Consider the following 10,336-nt stretch of genomic DNA (forward strand, 5'->3'; position numbering starts at 1 on the left):
GTCTTGAGCATATTCTTGTAGCTCGTAGTAAGGTGTTATTAATTGTCCTTATTGTCAAATGATCCTTTTAGTACCATCTATTGAGTTTGTATATCTTAACAACTAAATTTGTTCTATTTAACCCATGTAGTAAATCTTAAGTTTTCAAGCTACTCTCTTCCGTATATATTGATAAATTATTTTAATCTGTTTTGATATATTTACATGAATAAACAATAAAGTACGCACACTTGGGTGAGTTCCATCAAGACCAGAGTGTTATAAGCAATACTTAGAAGACAAGTATAAATTATAGGCATTATCATTTTTGGAATATTACATATTAATAAAAAGATATATAGAGATTATCCAGGGTAGAACCATCCAATTAATAGTCAACTTGTTATGGGTAAAGACACTAGATGACAAATATGTCAATTTTGTAACAAGTTTAGTCCACAAACTGAATAATCAAATAGCAATATTGACAAAATCTAAATTCACACTTTGAGAATCTAATAAACAATTAGAAGTACACAAAGAAAACTAGGTGTCAAGTGCCTAGTGGACTAGGACCTTGATCCTAACAACCCCCCACACAGCTTTAAAAAAATATATATATAACCATTGTTATCTTCTGCCCATCACATTATAGTTATAGTTTAATTAGAGTCAATGCTATTTTCGGGGAAAAAGAGATTCTAACCTCTTGGAACTTTAGTACTATTCAATTGCTCTTGATGGAGCTACAACATGCATGTTTCATGCTTTTGTCTTTTTTTATATATATTGTATTCTTTACAAGTAAATGGAGCTTAACTGGTTTATATCCTCTTTACACAAATGGATGATGGAGATTTTAAGATCTAAGTTCTCCATTTTCAGTAGGCCCTAAAAATTGGTCCTCTGCCCAACTTTGCTTTGGTGCAACCTTGGGATGCACAGGAACATACTCCTGAAGAAAAACAAAAACAAAACAAACGAATGATTGAAATTTACCTGATTTTAACCAACAATTCTTTTTCCATGTGATTTAGAAATTAGCCCCAGCATAAAATGTTTATACCCCGTATTCTTTGATTTGTCATTTTTATTTAACATTTTTCAAAGTTATATTTATAGGGTAGGTCACTGTTATCACAAAATATAAGTGCATTAAGCATAGTAATATCATTTAAACCAACATGAGTGAGTAGTATATGGTTTTATAAATTGAGAGATTAGCATAATTTACCCCTTATTTTATAAATCATACCTCCATTTTCTTTATTAATTCTTCTGATGTGTCTCCTATGACCACTATATGCCTTGCAGAGTCATCTATGAAACCTTCTTCAACCCCCTTATCAAATAAGGTTAGTAAGCTATTGAAATACCCATCTACATTCAGCAACCCCACCTTCATATTCAAAAAGTTAAGAAAAAAAGAAAAAAGAAAAAAGAAAAAGAAAATTTAATAACTTCTTAAAAGTGGAAGAAAATCCACATCTCAAATTCAATAAGAAATGATCCTTTTATTGAAAAAGAAGAATTTGAACATGTTTTTTCATTTAGTTTAGTGATATATTGGTTCATCTAGTAGATAAGGAAAATAATCTTACTGGTTTATCATGTATTCCTAATTGGGACCAAGCTATAACCTCTAGCAACTCTTCCATTGTTCCATAGCCTCCTGAAAAGTATACAACTTTGATTGAATTTTAGAAAATTCTTATAACAGAAAAGAAGAGTGCAATTTATGTTAATAAAGAATATACCAGGAAGAGCTATGAATGCATCAGCATGTTTAGCCATTATTGACTTCCTTTCATGCATGTTTGCAACTGTTTTCACTTCTCCAAAGGTTTCTCCAGATATCTAAACGAGGGATTTGATCAGCATAAGCTTTTTATCAGTGAAAATTCGGTTCGAAAGATTCACATACATGATCAAATAGTAACTAAAGATGGCATTGTACCTCATGATGCAACAGAGCTTTAGGAATCACTCTAACCCAGGAAAGATAAACAAATGAAGTTCATGAAAGTTTAGAAATAAAATTTACAATAAAAACAGAATATAACATGTGAAGAAAATTAGAAATATTACCCAAGAACATGGCCACCTCCCGTTAGAACTGTTTCAGAGATCAAACCCATTAGTCCTAATCTTCCTCCACCATAAACCAAATCAATCTTCTTTTCAACCTTTCAATACAACAACTATGAATAAAACACATGCAAGAGTTCTTCAAAGGAGAACAAAAAAACAAGTAGAATACGCAAGTATATTCATAATAATGAATTGGTAAACAATATAGTATGATAAAAATTACCAGCAATTTACCAAGCTCAAGAGCAGCATCACCAAATGCAGATTTGTATCCAGGTCTACTACCACAGAAGACACATATTCTTTGGAACCTTCCTTTCTGCTTTGTTTCTTCTTCTGGCACCTTTCCTTCTCCTTCCATCATTGACCATCCAAGCAAAAAGAAAGTACTAGTGGATTGATGGTAAATTCAGAGGAGAGAGAGAGAGAGAGAGAGAGAGAGGGAGCATAAAAAAGTGAGTGAGTGAGACACCTTTGTTTGAAGAACTTCTCAAAAATTCATCCAAAACACACCACTTTGTCTCCATGAAAAGAACTTGGGTGGTCACCATCATGACCCCATCTACATCTTTTATTATTCTTATCAATCTTGCGTCCATGTATTAAGAGTTATGTTATTTGTATTCATTTTTGTCTCGTAATCTTGCTAACATAAACGTTCTACCACTAGATAAGACCTCACAGAAATATACATCAGTCAAGTGATATACGAAATACAATGAGTAACAATATATTTCTCGTGTAATAATGTAACTTAAATTGCGCTAACTAGTGACAACACAAGTTACATAAAGGCTATTGTAACAAAATTGCTCAGGTGGAAAGATATATGTAATTGAACATTTCAAGTCTATAAATTATTTTTCAACCATGCTACGTGTACATGAAAAATCAGCCATTGATATAAAATATATGTTGAAATACAAAATACACATTGAAAATAAATTAAATAATACATATATTTTATAAATAAATATATGGTCACTGATTTTCAGTAAATACATAGCATTTTTAATTATTTTTTATGTATTAAAAATTATGATGTAAAAGAAAAAACAAACTACCGGTACCAAAAACGATTTGTAAGGGACATTGTATTATGTGTAAAATGAAAATTTTCAAAGTAGCATCATGATATGTCAGATATTAGGAGTTGATGAAGAACTATTCCACAAGTGCTCTCTATCCAGTTTAAAAATAAATAAATAAATAACCTCATGGAGTGTCCTTTTATGGAATCAAAAGTTGTGACCCCAAAAGATTAATAAAATAAAATAAAAACTTACAAAACTTTCAACTCGTGATAATATTATTTTGTCTTTTTCGTAAAAGTGAATAATATATAGTTATATACTACTAGTTGATTTATGCACCATAATGGTGCATAGCAAAAAAAAAAAAAGGAAAAAGCTCACAATTACTCTAACTAACTATCATAACCGAAATAACAGAATTTAACTAACTTGACACAAGTTGATTATTCAACCACTTAGAGATATATGTCAAAAATTTCTAACTTTGTTAGTATAAATCAACAAACTCATGATAATATTTAACATGAACAAGCTTAAGTTTATATTTATGAATTGTACTTTCTTGAAATTCAGCTCTTAAAATGGATTGTCTTTCATTTAATTTTTTAAAATTTCATTGCATTTTTAAATATTAGAAGCAAAATAGTTCAGTTATAATTTTTTATGTTCACAGAAATTATTCAACGGTTCAAGTTGCTTCTGATTTCTGTTCTTACTAAAAGTGATGTAAGCTTTGTATTAAAAGAGAAAAAGAAAAGGGTGGCCGGCTACTCTGAATAAAATGAACAAAAGCTATCAGTTATGCATCAAAATGAATGAGGCCAAAATGCTACTTTAACAAAGTATTCTGAGAATCATCTCAACTTTCTTATTAATAATGGATTTGAGAAATTTATGCAACCTACTTGGAGAAATGATTTAATATTGAAGCATACAATTTGCATTTATGTGACAGAAAAGTACAATGACATAACGATTGATAATCGATGTCAGCAACCATGACTGCGAATTCTTCTCGAAGTATCAATACATATGTGTGTTAATGAGAACTATGAGTTGTGGAATCATCATCTGCGTGCCAGAATCTGTTGAAAAACCACATGCTGTCAGCTTCCACGGCATATCCATCTTGATTCCGATGCCAGCCATAGTGAGCATGTGTTCGGTTCTTTATGTCGAATATGGCGTGTCCAAAGCTAGCCTCTCTGTATGCTGAGTACGCCGGCTGTGGTTCTGTCATGCTGCAGGTTAATGCATATTTAAATCAGACTCGGATACATCAAAGTAACTGAATTAGGATTTATTATGTTTAGAGCTTACTTGGTTGCCAAGCCTTCAAGGTTTCCTCCATCACCAATGGTTATATATACAGGAGCCGATTGATCTTTCACAGGAACGCAAATACCGTTCACAATGTTGTAAGCAATATTTGAGACACGTTCCTGATACATAACAGCCAACAATTCAGGTTAATTTGAGCTCAAGAAAGAACATTGAAGTGCACTGTTTGAGGCTTTGTGACACATTTAGTTGCATTGTTATCTTTCCAGTTTAACAAGCCTAGTATTAGCACTTACGGATCGTTCATAGGCATGAACATGCCCTGCAAACACGACATCAACCTTGTACTTCACAAACCAGGGTTCATACATTACTCTCATTGATTCACCTTCCATATAGTGATAGTTGTAGCTGTTATACCAAGGTGAATGCATAAGCACAATCAACCATGGAGTCTCTGTCCTGTTAACTTTTGGTAGCTCCTGTTCAAGCCATTTGTATTGTGGTGTATATTTCCCTGGAAACAAAAATTGAAGCTTATACATTTAATTCAAGATGTTTACAAAAAGATCATAACAATAGGTCAAAAAATATGTATTTATGAATACCATATGCTGAATATGAGGCCAACACAATGATGTGTGCCGAGGCTCTCTTGACAGAATACCAGAAGGGTGCGGTACTCTGCGACGCTCTATAAGGAACATGATAGCGATGGCGATACGGCTTGAAAGGTACACTTTCACCCTGCAAAATATCATTTGCTAGTGTCAAAAACCGACGACGATGATGAATCACACTAAGTTTATGAACTTCTCAAAACCAAATTAAAACAATTATTACGAGAGAAGCCTTACGATTTCTGGAGCAAAATCAATTTCATGGTTGCCTGCAACCCAAATCCATGGTTGATAAGCAGTACTCCTTTCTACAAACCTTCCCCAAGTATCCCATCTAACGTTATCGTGATTAGGGTAATTATCCGCATAAGAAAGGTCTCCAACAAACAACACAGTTTGTCCTTTACTTGGGCTCTTTTCATAGTGAGTGAGTGTTTTATTTGAATCATAACTCTGACCAAGATCCCCTGCAGATCATCATTGCCAAATTAATTAATTACAAACATATTGGCATTGATTTCGGGTACATTTACTACCTCAAATGCTGAAATTGTAAAGTTGTAAACATCAATCAAGTAGATCACAACTTTAGGAAATTTAGTTTTAGTTCCCTAACATTATATACTTGTAAATCAAATTAGTCCACCATATTATAATTTCTCTGTTAGGAAAATTTAACATAGTTGAGAGAGTATACTTACCAATGAGACCAAAAGTGTATGGCACATCAGGACCAACTTGAGGAGGAGTCACAAACCAAAATTGCCTCGTTGTGTTTGCGATTCCAACTTCATAGTAGTATTTGGTGTTGTACTGTCCAAAACAAGAACCACATGAATCAATAATGGATTGATTGCATAACAAAAATCAAACTGAAATTGCTACAACAAAACATGGAATGCAATGGAATGGAGCAGAAGAAATACCTCCAAATTTCTGATGGTGCAATGATGAATAAAACCAGATGAGTAATTGAAGTATCTATAAGTAACATGTCTTCCCTTAGCAAGCTTCTTTTGCTCGCTGTTTTCGCTCCAGTATTGCACTATGCTGGAGCCTGGTTCATCCACAGTCACCCACGACACAATCACTGCTTTCCCGTCGTGATCACCTTGTGTTATATGAACCTTTTATACATATATTCATTCATTAAAACTCAGAAACTAAATGTAAAACCAAGAACAAAAAACACACTAAAATTTATGAAACCCACTATAATTTATTCAAATCAAACAGAGGAAAGTTTCTAAATCTTAAAAAGCTATCCTACTTTGAAAAAGGGATTGGTTAATGAAGAGTACCTAATCAGGTCAGTCAACAATCTAATCACAGTCTCTTTTTTTTATTTTTGGTCAAAAACCACATTTATCCACCAATCAAAATTCAAAATCAATTCTACTCAAGTGGATAGGACCGTTAACCTAAGACCTCTGGTTATACTAATACAGTTAGTGGTTAGTATCTAATTAAAAAGTTGATTAATTACTCACTAATCATCACCCCCACTTCCCTAAAGTTCCATTATCTTATCCCGACTTTAGAGGAACCCTCCACCAACCCAAAGCAACTAAAAATTAACAAAAACAATGAATGATCCCTTGATCTATCAAACATCAAAGAACACCAAAGAAACTTCCAAAGTAGATTCCATATCAAAACTGAGAAATGATGTCACATGCAAAACAAAACAACAGAAGAAGAAAGGTACCTGCTGGGGAGCATTATAACCAGGAGGAACAGCAAAGACATCACTATCAAGTGGCATATCTACAGCCTTCTCTTCATTTCTAACGAAGGTGCTTGTTGATCCTCCATTACACAACACTGCCACACTCACAAGAACCAATCCAAAAACCAAAACTTTGAAACCCACTGAATTCATTTTTTGCAGTGTGGGGAAGACCCGTGATGAATGTGGCATTTATTTATAGCAAATCACATGTTAAGTAATTAAATTAAATGCTGATTTCGAAATAATGGAATATTATGATTTAGGAGGAATATTCAGATTAGCGAGTCAACTATAAACAACGTATGAGAGAAGTTTATTAGAGTTCTAATCTATACACAGTAAATGTTATTATGCATAGGTTTTTTTTTTTTCTTGGGATCACTAAACAAAGCAGTTTTCAGATGAAGATGAAGACGAAGACTTGGACTAACAAACCCTTTGGCAAAAACTAGTGGTTTTGGATTTGGTTGAGATGAGAAACCGAGAAAGTGTAGATACTAGAGTATGAATTGAATTGCATTGAATAATATGATATGGGGTCGCAATAATGATGGCGAAAAAGTTGACTTTGAATATTAATTTTTATTGGGTTGTATTTTTTCTTTGGAACAGGAATGTGCCACCTACGTGTCATTCAGACCACATCATTTATGAAGTAATGAAGAATTAATTATAGTAAGGTTACGTAATGGAACCTCTTGATTTTTTTTAATTAATTTCTTAAGGTATGATAGTTAAGTAGGGTTGGAAGTGTATCGAATTGAATTGAGTTAGATTAAGTTTAAATTTAATTCACAAAAATTAAGCTTGACTTACAAATATTAAGTTTAGCTCACGCTTAATTCATTAATTGTTGAGTCTAGTTTGATTTTGGGTCATATTATGATGACAAACATTGTTTTGGGTTAAAAGTCCAATATTGTTTAATGAGAGTGTTAGTGATGCAGGCCCAAGTATACAAGCATTTGATATATCAGCCCATCACAGCAAATAGAAAAGCAGCTCACATTGTTCTTTGGTGCAGTAACCAAGTCCAACAATTTCCTCATAGCACTGATCTGCAACATTAAATGATTATGCATATATTTGATAAAAGCAATATGAGGACAGCTGTATTCATGCAAGGACAAGTGTTGCTCTGTAAAAGTAAGCAAGGACACAAGGGCACACACACACTAACCCAAGGACATCACCAAAGCACTGCTGTGGTTCGTGGTTATGCAAAACAAAAACTTGCATAGAGTAGCAGCAAGGAAATGGAGCAGAATGGAAAAGAGGAACATGCCAAGGAAGAAAGAAACACAAAGGACAGCAGAGGTAGTGGTGGAAGCTCCTCGGACAGCAGGGGAAGTGGAGCAGGATGAAGAAAGGACTGCATGCCATCAAGGACCACTCCAACGGGCAGCAAGGAAAAGAAAAGAGGAAGAAGCTACAATGAAGCCAAGCTGAAGATATAAAAGAAGCTTCATTTCATCTTCTGAAGGCAAGAAAGAGAGAATACACACTCACAGCACCATCTCTAACACAGAGCTGGAATCTCTTTCTTCTACTCAAGCTTAATTCTTATTTTTTGTGTTATGGCTGTCTTGCGTTATTTTCTGTTTTGAAAAAGGCAATTGTGTGAGGATCAAAAGCCAAGAGAGAAAAGGCAAGAGTGATGCAAAATAGCCACTGATTTCTGATGTATTTTGGGTTTATGAACTAGGATTAGTTCCCCTTACCAAGTTAGGTTAGCACTTGGAGAAATTGAATCTGGTTGATTCCCCTTCCTAGTTGGGTCAGCACTATGGGAAGCTAAGCTTTTGGTGATGAAAGCTTAGGGGGTAGATACTGGTTGAATTTGGGTGAAATTCAATAGTATTGGTGTATGTAATCTGTGAATGATTAGTGAAAATTTCACCATGATTTGTGGTGGAGACTGGATGTAGGATTCATAGCACGAAAGAATCCGAACCAGGATATATGCTGGTCTTCATCTTCTCTTCCCTACTCTTTACTGTTCTGAATATGAGACTATTTCAAATAATCTCCTGCAACTCAAGCTTCCACTGCAACAGAATTTGTAACTCTAAATTTTAAACCAACTTAATTCAACCCCCCTTCTTAAGTTCAACCAGAACCATCAATTGGTATCCAGAGCAAGGTCTCAAGAAGGCAAGCTTCACAGCTTGGAGTAAAGATCCATGGCCAACAACATGAATCCCAACATCGTGGCTTTCACTCTCACTGAAGGACAGTCCAATAATAGACCTCCCTACTTCAATGGCAGCAACTACTCTTACTGGAAAGAGAGAATGAGAATCTTCGTGCAGTCGATTGACTACAACATCTGAAAGATCATTCTCAATGGCCCCAACGTTCCTACCAAATAGAATGCTGATGGAGAAGTTGTGGCAAAGGAGGACAACGAATGGACAGATGAAGAAAAGAAGAAGGTTGAACTCAATGCTAAGGCAATTAATCTGATGCACTGTGTGATCAGCTTTGAAGAATTCAGAAAAGTGTAAGGTGTAAAACAGCGAAAGATATCTGGGATAAGCTCAGACTCACTCATGAAGGCACTAAGCAAGTAAGGGAGACCAGAATTGACATGCTGATGAAGGAGTATGAAATGTTCAGTATGAAGGAAGATGAGAGCATCGATCAAATGTTTGAAAGGTTCTTGATAATCATCAACAATCTGGACACCATGGGAAGAAGCTACTATGAAGAAACCTTGGTAAGAAAGATTCTGAGAAGTCTTACTAAGAAATGGGAAGTGAAAAGCACAGTCATCTCTGAAAGGAATGATTTGATCAAAATCACCTATGATGAGCTGAGAGGCAAGCTGCTGGCTTATGAAACCACTCACATGTCTCAAGACAAAGATGACAAAAAGAAAAGTATAGCACTAAAATCAAGAATGACAACCCAAGGAGAATAATCTGATGACAGTTTCTCAGATGAAGAAATGGTGCTCTTTGCAAGAAAAATGAGAAGATTACTAAGATACAAAAATAAAGGCAAAGGAAGCTCTTCATCCAAAGATGTCAAGAAAGATCAAGTCAAACTCACATGCCATCACTGCAAGGAGCCTGGTCACTTCAAGTTAGATTGCCCTCAACTTAAGAAAGGCGAAAAATTCAAAAAAGACAAGAAGAAGGTGATGATGGCAACATGGGAGGACTTGGAGAACGACACCAGCTCAGAAAGCTCAGATCAAGAAGCTCAACTATGTCTGATGGCAGATCATGATGATGAAGATGAGGTAGATCTCTCTGACTTATCTATTGATGAACTGCGCTACATTATCAAAGACATTTCTGTGAACTCTAAGAAACTCTTGGATAAGTATGCAAAATGTAGAAAGAAAATGAAGCTTTGAGGACAGAAAATGATCTTCTTTTGAAAAAGATTAAGGCAAATGAAAATAATAATGAAAAGTTTTTAAAAGAAGAAAACATTGCCTTGCGAACTGAATTAGAAAAATTCAAACTCAAGCATGAAGTTATTGCATCCACTGATTTGATTTCTAAAAACAAAAAGTTGAATGAACAAATAAAAAGTTTGAATGAAGACTTAGCAAAGTTTGTTCAAGGTTCCCAAAATCTGAACAAACT

General features: G+C 34.5%; 3 protein-coding genes across 4 annotated transcripts; 1 reads left to right on the plus strand and 2 right to left on the minus strand.

Annotated features, from left to right (window-relative positions):
* Window positions 1–660: 660 nt before the first annotated feature.
* LOC107477529 (cytokinin riboside 5'-monophosphate phosphoribohydrolase LOG1-like) lies at window positions 661–2,644 on the minus strand. 2 transcript variants are annotated; one of them, XM_052259288.1, is made up of 7 exons: window positions 2,294–2,644; window positions 2,068–2,165; window positions 1,937–1,967; window positions 1,737–1,836; window positions 1,581–1,651; window positions 1,235–1,321; window positions 661–934 (listed from the first exon to the last, which is right to left on the minus strand). In XM_052259288.1, the coding sequence occupies exons 1-7, from the start codon at window positions 2,432–2,434 to the stop codon at window positions 839–841; spliced, it is 624 nt and encodes a 207-aa protein (XP_052115248.1). In that variant the 5' UTR covers window positions 2,435–2,644; the 3' UTR covers window positions 661–838. The 2 variants fall into 2 exon arrangements, with proteins under 2 accessions (XP_052115248.1, XP_015953051.1); XM_016097565.3 differs by having other exon boundaries at window positions 1,235–1,378; window positions 2,294–2,633.
* A 1,290-nt stretch (window positions 2,645–3,934) lies between these two features.
* Window positions 3,935–7,219, minus strand: LOC107477528 (purple acid phosphatase). Its single transcript, XM_016097564.3, has 8 exons — window positions 6,714–7,219; window positions 5,932–6,132; window positions 5,707–5,818; window positions 5,243–5,472; window positions 4,994–5,132; window positions 4,682–4,902; window positions 4,425–4,546; window positions 3,935–4,345 (listed from the first exon to the last, which is right to left on the minus strand). The coding sequence occupies exons 1-8, from the start codon at window positions 6,924–6,926 to the stop codon at window positions 4,144–4,146; spliced, it is 1,440 nt and encodes a 479-aa protein (XP_015953050.1). The 5' UTR covers window positions 6,927–7,219; the 3' UTR covers window positions 3,935–4,143.
* Window positions 7,220–9,687: 2,468 nt separating this feature from the next.
* Window positions 9,688–10,101, plus strand: LOC110278414 (uncharacterized). Its single transcript, XM_021136660.1, has one exon. It carries the CDS (start codon window positions 9,688–9,690, stop codon window positions 10,099–10,101), a length of 414 nt encoding a protein of 137 aa, XP_020992319.1.
* Window positions 10,102–10,336: the final 235 nt, after the last annotated feature.

The sequence above is a fragment of the Arachis duranensis genome, chromosome 3, assembly GCF_000817695.3.
Source record: "Arachis duranensis cultivar V14167 chromosome 3, aradu.V14167.gnm2.J7QH, whole genome shotgun sequence".
Taxonomy (NCBI): Eukaryota; Viridiplantae; Streptophyta; class Magnoliopsida; order Fabales; family Fabaceae; genus Arachis; species Arachis duranensis.

Excerpts from the sequence above, each read along its gene's own strand:
- LOC107477528 (XM_016097564.3), bottom strand. The coding sequence starts at position 6,926 with ATGCCACATTCATCACGGGTCTTCCCCACACTGCAAAAAATGAATTCA. Across the intron at positions 5,819-5,931 it reads GCACCATCAGAAATTTGGAG|TACAACACCAAATACTACTA; the intron begins GTATTTCTTCTG and ends TGTTTTGGACAG. Across the intron at positions 4,903-4,993 it reads GGCCTCATATTCAGCATATG|GGAAATATACACCACAATAC; the intron begins GTATTCATAAAT and ends TTTTGTTTCCAG.
- LOC107477529 (XM_016097565.3), bottom strand. The coding sequence starts at position 2,434 with ATGATGGAAGGAGAAGGAAAGGTGCCAGAAGAAGAAACAAAGCAGAAA. Across the intron at positions 1,837-1,936 it reads AAGCTCTGTTGCATCATGAG|ATATCTGGAGAAACCTTTGG; the intron begins GTACAATGCCAT and ends TCCCTCGTTTAG. Across the intron at positions 935-1,234 it reads AATTAATAAAGAAAATGGAG|GAGTATGTTCCTGTGCATCC; the intron begins GTATGATTTATA and ends GTTTTTCTTCAG.
- LOC110278414 (XM_021136660.1), top strand. The coding sequence starts at position 9,688 with ATGGTGCTCTTTGCAAGAAAAATGAGAAGATTACTAAGATACAAAAAT.